Raw genomic sequence first — 16487 nt, 5'->3', positions numbered from 1 at the left:
GAGGTGATATGATACAGACTTTCAGATACTTGAAAGGTGTTAATGATCCAAAGACAACGACAAACCTTTTCCATAGGAAAAAAATCAGCAGAACCAGGGGTCACGATTTGAAGCTCCAGGGAGGAAGATTCAGAACCAATGTTAGGAAGTATTTCTTCACAGAGAGGGTGGTGGATGCCTGGAATGCCCTTCCGGAGGATGTGGTGAAGACCAGAACTGTGAAGGACTTCAAAGGGGCGTGGGATAAACACTGTGGATCCATAAAGTCAAGAGGCCGCCAATGAAGAGTGGGTGACTCGCCAGAATGATGGCTACTGCCTGGAGACAATACCCTTATTAAATAAACATACACATGCTTACTGTGACTCCAACATCGCTCTAAGCTTCAGCAGGAAGAGGAAATGTGGAAAAAAGGATTCACACTCACAAAGAGGGGATGAGCTGGCTTATTACGGCGGTTACTACCCCAAATCAAATAAGCCTGATACTTCACTTTCAATGCACATACAGCATAGTTCTCTGCTTCAACGGCAGGGGAGAAGAAAAGAGGGTTCACACTCACAAAGCGGGGAGTAGCTGGCTTGTTACGGCGGTTACTACCCCAAACCAAATGTGCCTGATACTTCACTTTCGATGCATATCCAGCATGGCTCTCTGCTTCAACAGCATGGGAGAAGACTGATACTTCACGCATATCCAGCATAGCTCCCTGCTTCAACGGCAGGGGAGAAGAAAAACAACCAATAAGGGCTGTATAACATAGTCTGGGTAAAACAAATAAGCATGGGTGTAGCTTGCTTATTGGCAGGGGAGAAGAAAAACAACCGATAAGGGCTGTACAACATAGTCTGGGTAAAACAAATAAGCATGGGTGTAGCTTGCTTATTGCGGTGGCTACTACCCCTAACTAATCAAGCTAGATATTTCACTTGGATGCAGCTCCATCACTGCTCTCGACATTAAAGGTGGGGGTGGAAGGGAAATAGAACCAAGTGCTAAGAGAAACAGATAAGTATGAGAGAAAAAATGTGTGAAGCTTGCTGGGCAGACTGGATGGGCCATTTGGTCTTCTTCTGCCGTCATTTCTATGTTTCTATGTTTCTATGTAATTGCAGGAAGACCTTGTGAGACTGGAAAATTGGGCATCCAAATGGCAGATGAAATTTAATGTGGATAAGTGCAAGGTGATGCATATAGGGAAAAATAACCCATGCTATAATTACACAATGTTGGGTTCCATATTAGGTGCTACAACCCAAGAAAGAGATCTAGGTGTCATAGTGGATAACACATTGAAATCGTCAGTTCAGTGTGCTGCGGCAGTCAAAAAAGCAAACAGAATGTTGGGAATTATTAGAAAGGGAATGGTGAATAAAACGGAAAATGTCATAATGCTTCTGTATCGCTCCATGGTGAGACCGCACCTTGAATACTGTGTACAATTCTGGTCGCCGCATCTAAAAAAAGATATAATTGCGATGGAGAAGGTACAGAGAAAGGCCTCCAAAATGATAAGGGGAATGGAACAGCTCCCCTATGAGGAAAGACTAAAGAGGTTAGGACTTTTCAGCTTGGAGAAGAGACGACTGAGGGGGGGATATGATAGAGATGTTTAAAATCATGAGAGGTCTAGAACGGGTAGATGTGAATCGGTTGTTTACTCTTTCGGATAGTAGAAAGACTAGGGGGCACTCCATGAAGTTAGCATGGGGCACATTTAAAACTAATCGGAGAAAGTTCTTTTTTACTCAGCGCACAATTAAACTCTGGAATTTGTTGCCAGAGGATGTGGTTAGTGCAGTTAGTATAGCTGTGTTTAAAAAAGGATTGGATAAGTTCTTGGAAGAGAAGTCCATTACCTGCTATTAAGTTCACTTAGAGAATAGCCACTGCCATTAGCAATGGTAACATGGAATAGACTTAGTTTTTGGGTACTTGCCAAGTTCTTATGGCCTGGATTGGCCACTGTTGGAAACAGGATGCTGGGCTTGATGGACCCTTGGTCTGACCCAGTATGACATTTTCTTATGTTCTTATGTTCTTAACTGTCCTAAATAATCTCCCAAAGGGGGATCGCTGGCACCATCACGACTCACAAATATCACAGAGTCTGTATTGTGGTACAGACAGCGTTCTTGCAAACTATCAAGCAGTTTGTACAGTTCTAAATGAGCATAAGCAGTTGTGAAACAGGCAATGAAGATGTTTGTATTATCTGACACTACGCTGCGGTCTTTTGAATGCTTCCATGTCACACAGGCTGTTTCATCATCAATAAAATCGCATGATGAAACATCATATTCGGGTGAAAACAAATACTTATACAGATCGTCAGGATCTCTCACAATACTCGTAACAGGTAGGTTTGTTCTTTGACCAAACTTCCCCCCCATAATGAGTTTAAGAAAAGCTTGGCAATTTGACGCTTTGCGGGGTTTATACTAACCTGCTCAGGCCTTAAAACTACACCTTCTTTTTTCTAAAAATCAGATATATACATGTTTTGTTTTTCTACATCGGTACACCACTGAGGGTAACCAGAGGCCTCCTGTTTTTGACGGAGATGCATTTTTATGTATTCAGAAAACAGGCTGACAGATTTACATTCAAAGTGCCATATTTCACATATTTCAGCAACCACATACCCTTTTGCAACAGCCTCATTCATCTCCACAGTGCACCAAGTTCCTACGAGGGCTCTCTCCTCGTCCGTGTGGTTGCACATATCCTGCAGACTATTGTCAGTGCATGTGCGACACAGTGGGAACATGAGCTTACCACTCACACGGACCGGTAATACAGGGAAAAAGATCTTTCGTGGTGGATACACTTTGGCTTTAACAAGCCCAAAATAGTCTGAGAGGGGACCAAAGCTGTCATAAATGATTTGCGGGTGGCCAACAGGGTATTCCTTGGTTTTATTGACAAAGGGGTAGAGGCTGGTAAAATCATAGTAATGTATTTTTTCATCAGGTCTGGCTTTATAGTACAAACATGTAGCATTGGTTCTACCACCAAAGAGGGTGTCTCTGGGTACTAGCTGCTGCCGCAGGCCTGATTTAACCAGAAAGTCTGCACAACCCCAGATATTTTCTTTCACCATTCTCTTCCATTCGTGTTCGCACAAGCTTATGACCTTAAACCCTCTTCTTTTCAGGAAATCTGCTTTGATTTGTGTTTTGTAATTGAGAAAACCAAAGGTTGTAGCCGCTAAGGGGTTCTGGTCTTTATCATTATAACAGCTCGGACAACCGTGGAAAAAACAAGCATTAAATTCAAAAACTGTTGGTACCCCATCAATAAGTGCATAACCGTCAAGAAAATAGGGACCCACCTGCTTTTCACCCCCCTTTAGAGCATGGGTGATCTGTATTTGCTCTGCGGCCTCTGTATACATCAGCCACTGTATAGAGGGCGTTGAATGTCTCTTTGTGTGTCTGTGATAGTTGTCTGGAGGGACGAGTGCAACGGTCTTGGGTTCTAAAAACATAAACCTGTACATAGCCATGCACACAGATGCCAGCGTTATATATTGGAAGGGGGTCTATACACCTTTTCACAGTTTTAGATCCACCATCCTGCTCTACAACCACTTCTCTCTCTGACATAGCCATGATTTCTGTTCTGTATAAGACACACGCCTGTCTCAGAATGTTCACATCCTGTTGGCAATAATAGGTGAGTTCCTTTTGTAAATCAAAGGTGTTATTTTGATTGTCCCTGTACCATTTTAAAAATTCCTCTCTTTGTCCAGCCATCATATACCTATCTCCATAATACTCAACACTGGGCATAGGCCCCACATAATTTTGATTAACCCTGGTGTTAAAAAAATGCGGGAAATAGCCCTTACAGCCTTGAAACCCCAGGGCTTGCGGAAGCTTGCTAAGCTTCATGGGCAGGAAATTTAAAGAGTCTTTAAACTGTATACCCAGGGGTTCTATCGTGATTTCTAAGAGCTTAGCACCCTGAGCTAACAAGCGCACATCCATCTTTTCCTTTAGCAGCTTTCTAACTACAAAATAACCATCATAGCCTTTAGAATTATGCGCTATGAAGGTGTATCCTTTGAACTTTTTGTCACAAAAAATCTTAACAAACTCAGAAATACTCTCAAGACCTTTGAACTCCGTTTCTTGTGTTTTTTAAATCTGTTGCATATATATAATTTGGAACATGAAAGCCTGTTTCCTGCACACATTCACAATCATAAAATATATATTTTTCAGATATTTGTGCATGATCAATAGGGGGCATAAAACACAAATGCTTGTCGCCAGCGATCAAGGGTTCAGAACAAAGCTTACATTGTCTGACACGGCACTTTTGTTTTTTTATCAACGTACGATTCACATTTTTCACACAGTATTTTAAGCAAACACTCAACTTCTTTTTTTAAAGCTAGAACTGTATGCCTTTCTAAACACTCTTTAGACCGGCAATACAGTCTGCACATTTCTGTTATGCACCAACATTGTCTATACATGTTGCTATTAAGCAGAGACGACACCATAATGTACAATTATGATCGTGACTATACGGCTTCTGGCAAAATTTACAGAAGTTTCACTCCCCATAGAGCTTTTTTACATCTAAGATTCCATAAAAATGGTCATCATGTAGCAATATAAATACAGTTTTCTGGAATTCAGGCCTGTCCTTTGTCTTAAAGCAACCCCATTCTTTTGTATAAAGCACAACCCTTATGTTTATACCTAAATGTTGTTCAAATGTTGAGACATCATCTAGTATGACCTTTTTATGTTCTGACCACCCTAGCTCCGCGTGCAGTTTTTTAGCACGGTCTAATAGCTCTGCATCTGTGAGCTTTATTTGTGACATGAGGGCTGTAAGGCTCCCTGCAAAGCATAGGGCATTACCTGTGTTATTCAAGTCTATTAAAGGCCTTCTCTTTTTATGTATGATTTGACTGTACAGAATAGACCTTAAAACCCTTTGTGACCCTCCCCCCCTGTTCCTTATAACAAGAATGACTATGCAGAATGTATCACCAAACTGTATCTCTCTAACTCTGCAGGAGTTTACTAACTTGATCTAAGAAATCATCAGCGTTCAAATCCTGAAGGTTTAACTTTCCCGAATACAAAGAATTATGAAAACCTGTAGAATGTAAATGTATCTGTATATAATCATGGGGGGAAATGTTATGGCTTATTTCGTTTAGAACGTGCTATATGCCTTGCCTCACAATATTTTGCGCATCTATGAAAGAATCTATTCTATCTAAATTAATAAAACGAAATTCCTATGAATAAAGCACGCCATTAAATTTTTCTAAATCATGGTTCCACCTTCTCACAAATTGCACAAAATTAACCGGTTCATTTTCTACAGCTGCATTTTCAGAGGTCCCTGATATACAATTATTTACCATCCCCTCTGAAACATTGTCATCGGTACAATTATCTAAGAACATGCTTTCACATTCTTTCTCTACTTCTTCCCTGTGCACAGGTCCGTTGCTGTCTCTCTCGCCTTTTCTTTCGTAAATAGACCTTTTTGTAGTCTTTTCATGGTCTAAAATTAAAAATAATAATAAAAATTAACATGGGTGGTCTCATACTTTTTATTGATTTTACAATATTTTAAGAAGAATTTTCTTAAACTATAACAGTATAGATTCTTACTCTTTTGTTTATCTCTTGGTTTTTGGTATGGTCTTTTGTCAGATTTCTTTGGCATATGCTGCTCATGGTCTGTTATGTAAAAAAAAACCATGGTAATACCTTTTCTTTTACACATCTGTGAACTAATTGGCATTTTACCCATACAGATATAAAAAATGCTTCTTACCTTGTTTGCATCATTTTCACATTCTAAAAATTACAAAATAAAATAAAAAACACAGGGTCACACACACTTTTGATGTCTTCGTAAATAGATCTCTGCTTCGTTGGCTGTTATGAAGGAAAAAAGAGAGACATTTGGGGCATAGACATTAAGGAAAAACTGTTTCTCACCTTTATTTGTATTATTGTCAGAAATGTCTTGCGGGTATGTTTTTAGAACGTGTTTTGAATCTTATAGTATTAGCAGCATATAAAAGAGGCGTATTAAGCCTAATTTTTCCTGTGTGTCAGAGGCAGTCCAATAAACGCAACTATGATCATCCTGACTCGGTTCATCGATAACACAGCCTTCGCAATTTTCATACCGTATGGCAGCCAGACATTTTGTAAGAATACTGTACACAGCCACCCTTACGATTGATCTAAATGTCGTTTTTCGAAAAAGTCCATGCACCGGCGGTGGTTTTGGAAATCCTATATAGCTCCACCAGCTGAAATCGTGCACATCTTCAGGATTGATTTTTTTTTTTTTGATCGCTTGAATCTGATGGTTCTTTTATATTTGGACAGAAGCAACAAATACAGTTCATTTTGATATCTGGTGTGTCCCCATATTCTTCTGTTTGTAAAGATCCTTCATTTTCCTATAAAACATAATGTAAACATTAAATTAAAACCTCTTCTAAACAAACTCTCTATTATAGATAGGTCCCAAACACACCATCCCCTAAAATGCATCATTAGAAGGAAAGAGATTTTTTTCTTACCTTACACTCAAGCTTTTCCAACAAATAATCTGCTTCGGCATCCAAGGCAGCTTTGTGCAGCTCTATATCTTCAGAGTACATAGCATTTTCATTGACCAGGTCTGGATCCTGCAAATCAAAAAGCTTTTGTCCCAACGGTAGTTCATCAAAATCTGGCTCAATGCTTTCTTCTTCTGACCTCTGCTTTCTTTTATGGCATCTCTTTAGTTTTGGTTGCTGTACGATATCCATTTCGATAGGTGTTTCATACACGGACATTTTCAGGAACAATTACAACACTTCTGTTTGAAGATTTGTTCTCACGTGATCACTATCACATGCTTACTTCTATATCCGGTCTTGCAAGTTTGGGCATGTCTATGCAAAAGAGGTATTATACCGGCAAAGCTACCTATAGATCCTGGATCATAATAAATTTTCTTTAAGATCCGCTGGTGCATTCTTGTTTTTTATATGGCTGTAAATACAGAGGTCTGTTTTTTTTAAAACAAAACTAAAGCCTTGTGTTTGTTTTTTTTTAAACAGTGGGGGGTGTAGGTTTTCAATTATCCTCTGCTCAGGTTTAGGGCTGTGTAGGGAGGGTTGAGGCATGCGTATCTACAGAGAGGGGAGGAGGGAAGGGGTGTGGGGAAGATTCTCCCTGTCTCTGTGTACAGAATGAATAATCCCGGGACCTGTCATTTCAAATGAAAGGTACCAGGAAGTGGATGGTTCTCCTACTCTCCAGCATCAGGGATTGCCAGTCCTCTCTCCCCCCCTCTCGAAGCAAGGCTCAGGGCGAAAATCGACTCGACATGTTATTAAGAAAATATAAATTGTAACTAAAGTAAAATTACTGCATGCTTCCAGCAGCCCCAGTCCTTTCTCCCCTCCTCCCGAGGCGCCCACTGCGGCTCCCTTGCCTCCTGGGGGCAGCCGGCGAAGGTGCATGAACGCACGTCCAATTTGGGTGCTCAAGACACCTTCGCTGGCTTGAGCGCCCAAATGGGACGTACAGGCGGTGCGAGCTCATCATGCCAAAAAAATTGCACCGGCAGGCAACTGGAAGATTGCCTGAGTGGCGGAGCCGGGGGGGGGGGGGGGGGCGAGCAGGAGGGGGCGGGGCGGTGGTTCCCCTACCCTTCCTGCATGTGGGGCAGCTCCGGCTCGCCTGCCTGCCTCCGTTCCGCCGCTCACTGCCTCCCCAGCGCCATCTTGCAGCTTGTGACGTCACTCCTGACCCTTGAGCGCCCAAACGCCGGCGAAGGTGCATGAACGCACGTCTAGTTTGGGCGCTCAAGCAGCGAAGGCGCATGAGCGAATGCCGTGACCTCGGAGGTCCATCCGGGCGCTCAGGTCACGGTGTGTGCTCATGCGCCTTCGCTGCTTGAGTGCCCAAATTGGACGTGTGTTCATGCACCTTCGCCGGCGTTTGGGCGCTCAACGGTCAGGGGGTAGGGGAGCCGCCGCCCCGCCCCCTCCCGCGCACCCCCCCCTGGCCCTGGCTCCGCCGCTCTGGCAATCTTCCAGTTGCCTGCCGGTGCAATTTCTTTGGCATGATGAGCTCGCACCGCCTTGCCGTCCCATTTGGGCACTCAAGCCAGCGAAGGTGCCTTGAGCGCCCAAATTGGAAGTACAGGCATGCGTTCATGCACCTTTGCTGGTGGGGGCTGCTGGAAGCCGCCTCGTGGAGAGCGCCCCATCTGCCCTGGGCTGCTGAAGCGGAAGAAGGAATGCTGAAAGAGAAAATGAATGGACAACATGAGCCAAAGCGGAAGAAGGAATGCTGGAGGAGAGAGTGAAGGGTTGTGAGCCAAAGCAGGAGAAGGCATGCTGAAAGAGAAAGTGAAGGGACATTTGTGAGTCAATGTCCCTGTCCCTGTCAGCGTGGGCCCGTACGGGAGACCGGCACCCATGGATGCGGCCAGGGCAGGTGAGCGGGGGCTGGGCAAACTTTACCCCCTACCTTCTAACGCAGGGGTAAGGGTAAGCGGTAATTTAGCAGGTTAAAGACATGGCTAAACTGCAGGTTAAAAAGGCGATAGTCGGGGTGCACGTTACTGTATGGGAGGGAATAGCTAATCAGAGCGTTTACATATCATATACATGCTGTGGGCGGAAAGGGTTACCCGTTGATTTAAAAAAGCAGTAAGGATGGGTTAAAAGGGATAGTGAATCGCAGGTTGGACTTACGCGGCCAAATTGCGGGTACAAAGTGGGTTAGAAACAGGGTAAACGCGGCCACGCTTTACTGTATCGGCCTGTGTGTTTATGCGTTCTGAGTCTAGCCTAGTACTGTGGCTTCTCACGGGGCTACTCCCCATGGGCGTGGTCATCTGCCACAGTACCCAAGGATCTACCCAAACACCGCTTAACCATAACAGATTGCTAAATCCATGGATCCGGCTCAGCTCACCGCATTGCAGGCCATTCCAGGCCTGGCCCAGCGAATCTCCGAACAGCAGAATGCGCTGGAGGGTTTGACCGCTGCATTCAACCTACTACACACACAGATGAACTTACCTACCACCTCAGGTAAAGAAGCTACACTGTCTGAAGTGATGGTCAAGACTATTGTACCTCTATCTGCTCCTACCTGCTTCTCGGGGGAAGTTTGGAGATGCAGAGGTTTCATTAACCAGTGCTGCATGCACTTTTCCCTTCAACCCAGCCATTTTCCCACAGCTTATGCCAAGACCACCTATATCTTGTCATATCTAGACGGACGAGCATTGTCTTGGGCCTCTTCGCTGTGGGAGCACGAGGATCCGATTCTTCATGACCTTGAAGGATTCCTCAAACTGTTTAAATTAGTTTTCGATGACCCTGCCTGGTATACCACTGCAGGATCGTCCGTGGTTCACCCGAAGCAAGGTAATAAACTATTAGCTGACTTCGCTATCGAATGCAAGGCACTGGCATCTGAAAACCCTTTTCTTTGAAGGACTGAATTCTCGTCTGAAGGACGAGTTCGCCGCTCGTGAGATGCCTGAGACCTTGGCTGAACTAGTGAAGTTGGCAACAAGGATTGATCGCTGACTTCGTGACAAGGTTCAAGAGACCAAGACTCCCAGAAAACCCTTTCAGGGTGAAGCTCGAGTTAAGTCCACACCCAGGTCTGTTCCCTCGGTCCCAGTTGCTGGCGAAGAAGAACCTATGCAATTAGGCCGCAGCCATCTGACATCCAAAGAGAGAAGAACACGGAAGAAATTGGGGCCATGCTGTTCAAACATGCCCTATATGTCTGGGAAACTGGCAGACCTATGTCCTGCGGGAGGACTCTTCTTAGGTCTTCTGCTCCTTCTCCTCCGCTCTCTCTTCCTGTATCCTTGATCTGCGGACGCTTAGAGTATCAGACTCTTGCCCTAGTGGACTCAGGGGCAGGAGGCAATTTCATCCTACAATGATTAGTGGAGCACCTATGGATCCCCACTACCACTATGAAGTCTCCACTACTTCTGTCATCCATTCATGGAGAGCCCTTACCAGGTGAAGTAACCCAACTCACCGAACCAGTATGTCTATGAACCGGTGCTCTCCATTCTGAAACTATCTCCTTCTTTGTTTTAGAGAAGGCCATGCACCCTATAGTACTGGGATTACTGTGGCTGCAGCAGCATATGCCTCAATTCAATTGCTCTACACTGGAACTTTCACGTTGGGGTCCAGACTGCCATGGGAAATGCCTGATGGAGGTCGCTCCTATACCCTGCATGCCAACCATCCCAGTAATGCCGGGGTTGCTGCCTCAATATGCATCATTCCAAAATGTCTTTTCAAAAGAAGCTGCGGACGTACTACTGCCTCACAGACCTTATGACTGCGCTATTAATCTGAAGCCTAACACTGAACCACCCAAGGGACGGGTGTACCCCCTCTCCGTGGCAGAGAATAAAGCCATGTCCGAATATATTCAAGAAAACCTCCAAAAGGGCTTCATAAGACCCTCCAAGTCTCCTGCTGGCGCAGGTTTCTTCTTTGTGGGGAAGAAGGATGGAACATTGCGTCCATATATAGATTACAGTGGTCTCAACGAGATAACAGTGAAAGATTGTTATCCCCTGCCTCTGATCTCAGAGCTATTCATCAGACTACAGGGAGCCAAGATATTCTCCAAGGTTGATCTGAAAGGAGCCTACAACTTACTTTGCATTTGCGCTGGCGATGAGTGGAAAACAGCCTTCAACATCCGGGACGGTCACTTTGAATATTTAGTGATGCCCTTCGGCCTGTGCAGCGCCCTGGCTGTCTTTCAAAATTTAATGAACGACATTTTCTGGGATCTCCTCTATAAAATTGTCGTTATCTACCTAAATGACATCTTGATATTCTCTCAAGACATGACCACTCATTTTGAGGATGTCAAAAGAGTGCTGCAAAGATTCCATGAGAATCATCTATATGCCAAGCTATCCAAGTGTGAATTCCACAAGGAATCAGTTCCTTTCTTGGGCTACATCGTTTCCAACCAAGGCTTTCAAATGGATCCACAAAAGCTGGAGAACATTAAGAAATGGGCTCAACCCAGCGGTCTAAAGGCTCTCAGACATTTCTTAGGTTTCACCAACTATTACAGGACTTTCATCAAGAACTACTCCTCACTTACAGTTCTGCTTACAGCTATGACAAAGAAAGGTGCCAATGTTGCAAATTGGTCTCCGGAGGCAATAGCTGCATTCCAGAGATTAAAGGATGCCTTTTCCAGCAAGCCGTGCCTCTGACACCTGGATCCCAACAAACCCTTCATCGTTGAGGTCGATGCCTCAGACATTGGCATAGGGGCTGTACTAAGCCAGGCCGGTGATTTGAAGGCTTTAAAACCATGCTCATTCTTCTCCCTTCGCTTCTTTCCAGCAGAGAAAAATTACGGAATAGGAGATAAAGAGCTCCTGGCTATAAAGATGGCATTTGAAGAATGGTGCCCTTGGCTCGAAGGAGCACAACATAAAGTCACTGTCTTTACAGACCATAAGAATCTGGAGAACCTCCACCACGCAGAGAGTCTAAATCATAGACAAGGGAGATGGTCGCTGTTTTTCAGCAGATTCAACTTTGTGCTAAAATACCATCCTGGAGATAAGAATATCAGAGCAGATGCCCTGTCTCGCTCATTCTTCTCAGAGGACATTCCAGAAGAACAGCAACACATCATTGACCCAGAAAGGGTTATTTTGCAGGAAAAACCATCATACCCAAGAACCTCAGAAAAAAGTTGTTAGCATGGGCTCACGACTATAAACTGGCAGGACACCCTGGCCAACGCAGAACTCTGTCTAAGCTACAAAACTTTTATTGGTGGCCCACCATGAAGGAACAACAAAGCAGGAGGGTAGGCTATCTAAGAAAGCCGTGTATGTTGCGATCCCTCCTGTAGCTGCGCCACAGGAGGCATCTTACCTTCTCCTCCGGAGGCCACTCCGAAGCCAGTGCCTCGCCTGCGTACTATCCAGGATTTGCTCCAGGGTCTGGGAGGCCTAGCTGTTCTTGAGGCCTGCCTGTGGCTTGCTTGTGTTTGCTTGGACTTCCTGGTTCCGGCCACGCCCTTCTCCCTAGGGGCCAGCCCGCGGCACTCCACCTCAGTTATAGGGCCAGCAAGGGGCAGTCCAGGTGAACTCCTCCCAGGGAGTTGCCTGCATACAGCAGTATAAAAGGACTTTCACTTCAGTTCCTGGGGGCCTTCGGATTCTGTTACGAGCGCGTCCACCACGCTGCTGACGGGCCGAGGGTTTGGAGGCCTTCGGATTGAGTCTCACAGTTGTCTGTGCTTCTTCCTTGATCCAGGTCCTCCGTGGTCGTCTTTGCTTCGATGGCTCCCTGTCCTGTGTCTTGTTTTGACGGCTCCCTGTCCTGTGTCTCTGCCTGTTTCCCTGATGTTGGTTCCAGATGTCCCTGGCCTTTGGATTGGGTTCCACAGTTGCCTGTGTCTTCAGACCAATCCAGGTCCTCCGTGGTCTTGCTTGTCTTGACGGCTCCCTGTCCTGTCTCTGCCTGTTGCTTTGATGTTTGTTCTGGATGTTCCTGATGTTTGTTCCTGATCCAGTTCCAGATGTTCCTGCTTGCTTTAGGCTGCCAGGAGTGCAGCAACCTGCTTTAGGCTGCTCAGAGTGCAGCAACCTGCCTTGACAGCCAGGAGTGCAGTAATCCACTGCTTCTTCTTCCCTGCGCTCTCCCGTTCTCAGCTTGGTCTGCGACCAGCCTTCCTGGGCTGTGTAGGGCGCGTTATGGGATGGGGTGGTCCGCGACTCAGTCCCGCGGGTGGGCTGAGTAGGGCGCCCTGAGGGACAGTGCCCATGTCTTCCTTTCCAGCCCTCGTCTATGATGTCCTTGCTTCAGTCCTCATCTATGATGTCCTTGCTTCAGCCCTCATCTATGATGTCTCTGCACCAGCCTTCGTCTATGATGTCTCTGCACCAGCCCTCGTCTATGATGTCTTCGCTTCAGCTCTCGTCTATGATGTCTTCAGTGTACTAAGGACTATGTCTGCCCTCGTCCTCTGTCCAGCCTGCCGCCCAATGCCGTTACCCAGCAGCAGGTCCGAAAGGGCTTGGAACAGTCGGAGGACCGTTCATCAATCAACATTGGTTGTTGGTTGCCATGGGCGTGCTGGTCCGGCTGAGGGTCAGACTCTGTTCCTTATTCCTGCTTCAGTACTTGCCTGGCTCTCCATGCTTGCATCGGCTCACCTCCCACGGTGTGGCTTGGGGCTCCTCTCTGGGTCTTGCTGTGGCCCAAGGGCTCACACTACCTGCTCTAGAGGCAACCGCGCTCCTCGCACCTACAACAGAACCTGAAGGCCTCCAAACCCTCAGCCCGTCAGCGGCGTGGTGGACGCACTCGTAACAGTGTAGGCAACAAAAAACTGAAATCATATTACATATATAATGGTAAAAAATGTTTTTTGATAGAATTCTAAGAGCAGCAGAGATAAGAGCGAATTAAAATAATGTACTTTTAATTAATTTGCTCTTATCTCTGCTGCTCCTAGAATTGTATCAAAAAATTCTGTTGATTTTTGTCATTATATTTGTTTGTAATAGTACCTGTTTATTTTATACGTTACCATTATATATGTAGTATGATTTCAGTTTTTTGTATGTCCTGTTTGTTGTAGTTATATTTGTTATTTATGTTTTTTAGCCCCTGAGGCAGCCCCAGTGTGGGGGCGAAACTCGGCCTGAGTCAGGCTCTTTTTAAGAATACGTCTCCAATAAAAATAGTTCTAATCGGACATCTTTCTGGCGTCTAAACCTACTTTGTTGCCACCATGAAGGAAGACACATTCTCCTATGTTGCTTCCTGCGCCAATTGTGCCAGACAGAAGATGCCATCCAGTCGTCCTTGGGGTCTACTCTAACCCTTGCCATATAAAAGCCAACTTACGGTGGGTAAATGCATCTAAGTAACACAAGTACAATCTATTCATGATTCCCCTTAAAATTTGAAATATAAAATATGTGGGTATATCATTTGCGCACACTTACCTGGCTAAATTCTGACTTATTCAGCTAAATAGCACCTTTTCCGCCTCAGACAAATTTGAACTTATTTGGATAAATAGCGCTTTTTTTTTTTTAAGACTTATCCGGTTATCTTATTTATCCAAATAAGTCAGAAAAGTGCTATTTAGATGGACAAGCAACATTTTTCAGACTTATCCAGCTAAATGCCACTACATACATTGAAACTTATCTGGATAAGTGCTGCTACTTTTTCAGGTAAGTCCAAACTTGTGCGGCTAGTTGCTTTTACATATGCAAACGTGGTGCATGCACATGTACTTGTATTTTATATCCTCACATATGTTGTAAGTTTGACATGTTGTGGACCCTTGGTTGCTATATTGATGACTCTTCCCAAGGGGAGGGACCCCGTGGGGAAAATATAGCAATAGGCTGATTCTTCAGTAATGACCACAGAGAGAATAGAAGCTTTATTATACAGCAGTTGGCAAGTCCAGAGGAGCGGGGTGCGTTCCTCAGCCAGTGGAATAGGTCTCTGATGATGAAGTTCAGTCCAGGCACTGAGTTGTATCAAGTGCAGAGAAGGTCTCACCAGGAGCTAGAAGTGAAGGGTCCGGTAGTGGTCCATGGAGCGGGGTAGGCCGAGAACCCAGTCACAGATGACGTAGTCAGCGATGGTAGATCTGGTAGTGGTCTGCGGAGCGGAGTACGCCGAGAATCTATTCTGTGGTGAGACAAGGCAGAGAGACTGAAGAGAGAAGGTTCTCATGAAGGCTGGTAGCTGTAGGAGAGGTGGCCTCCGCAGATCGGAGGTAGAGATGATGCAAGGCCTGGAACGTCGGAGCCCAGATATCCTCTGTAGATGCAGGTTAACCCAGGAGGAAGGCAGGCGAGTGCAAGGCCCCGGGGAGTGGGTACCTAGGATCCTGATGAGCTGGGAAACCTGGAGAGTAGATAGGAGCAAAGCAAGACCCCCGAGGAGCGGGTGCCTTGAGCGTCCTTGCTGGAACAGCGTAACTCCGGAGGGTAGGTAGGAGCGAATAAGTCCCTTGAACGGGTACCTAGAATGCCCTGGTGTAGCCATCGTAACCCCGGAGGGTTTGTAGGAGCGAGAACTCAGAGCGGGTGTCTCTGAAGGAAGTCAAAATTAGCTGGAGCGGAATCCTTGCTAACTCATAGCTGGATTGGAGATCGGAGGCTAAGTACCCGGAGGTAGTGACGTCATGCAGTAGGGACGCCCCCGAGATTCCCGCCATGATGTATTCAAAAGAGAGGGCAGCGCGCATGCCCTAAGTGACCTCAGTGTAAGAATGGCGAACGCAATCGCCCATGCCGGTCCGGGGACGCTGGAGAGGTCGGCGGAGAGAGGCGGAGGCAGCCATCTTTCCCAGAGGAGAGGAAAGAGAAAGAAAAGAGGTGAGAAAGAGAGGGCGCAGCTGTGTGCAACCAATGGGTACAACAACATATCATTAGTGCGAAGGTTATAAAATACAGTAGTAAATTTGTGTGCACCCATATATATGTGTATATGGGTGCACATGACCAATTTTGAAAGTTATCCTCCCCGGGTGCTCTCAGTTCTGTTTAGGTTTGTCCTGGCAGGAATTTGTTCTTGTAGACAGCTGTATACATCCTTCCTCCTAGGACTCTTGATAAGTAGTAGGCATCAGCACCCAGGAGTAGTCTTTTGTCACACCAGTATTTATGGTAAAAGAAACCAGTTCTCTCAGTTCCCCTTTCTAGACTCTTCTTCCAGAATTTCCCTTCTCCCTCTCAGAAATGCAGACTTATATACCCAGAGCTATACCCCCTCTAGATCAGTGTTTCCCAACCCTCTCCTGGTGGTGCACTTGACCAGTCAGATTTTCAGGATATCAATAATGAATATGCATGTATGCAAATCTATCTCATGCATATTTATTATTGATATCCTCCAAGAGAGGGTTGGGAAATACTGCTCTAGAGTTATTCCTCGTGTAATGGAATAGAATATACAATGTTATCCTGTTCTGCAGAGCCACCTACCACTTGACTAGTAGGTGAAGGTAAAGTGAAATTAAATGACACTTGCAGTCTCCAAATTTGGACCAGGGCTACACATGTGATGACGTTCACCTCTACAACACTATGTATTCTTTTTCAGATTCAAAGAATTGCAGAATGTGAGCGAATGCTAGTAGCACTTGAACTCAGTAACTATTTGAATGATACAAACTATGCCCTGCAAGCTGTTGTTCAGTGCTATGGTCTCCTTGCTCCCATCATCTATCACAGAATACCTTCAGTACCAGTAGTGCAGGTAAGATAATATCTAAAAATAAAAATTAGCTGTACCAGTATTAATGAAATTGGTATAGCATCGTCTATGGATCCCTCCCAGAGAAACATGACTGGAAGAGGAGAAAGGCAGAGGCAAGAACAAAAGGTTGGGTGTCTGGCATTCAGTGTTACTGCCAATATTTCTAATTCCC

At 45.3% G+C, this 16487-nt stretch overlaps 1 protein-coding gene across 1 annotated transcript in view; it reads left to right on the top strand.

Moving 5' to 3' along the window:
• CFAP54 (cilia and flagella associated protein 54) overlaps positions 1-16487 on the top strand; it is a 1106494-nt gene that overhangs the window by 283035 nt on the left and 806972 nt on the right. The window contains exon 25 of the mRNA XM_029597529.1: positions 16160-16315. Within this exon, the coding sequence (XP_029453389.1) occupies positions 16160-16315 (156 nt within the window). The remainder of the gene's footprint in view (positions 1-16159; positions 16316-16487) is intronic.

Source organism: Rhinatrema bivittatum, chromosome 4 (genome assembly GCF_901001135.1).
Source record: "Rhinatrema bivittatum chromosome 4, aRhiBiv1.1, whole genome shotgun sequence".
NCBI classification, from domain to species: domain Eukaryota; kingdom Metazoa; phylum Chordata; class Amphibia; order Gymnophiona; family Rhinatrematidae; genus Rhinatrema; species Rhinatrema bivittatum.
The sequence above is the reverse complement of the archived record's forward strand: the minus strand, read 5'-3'. Positions and strand labels throughout refer to the sequence as shown.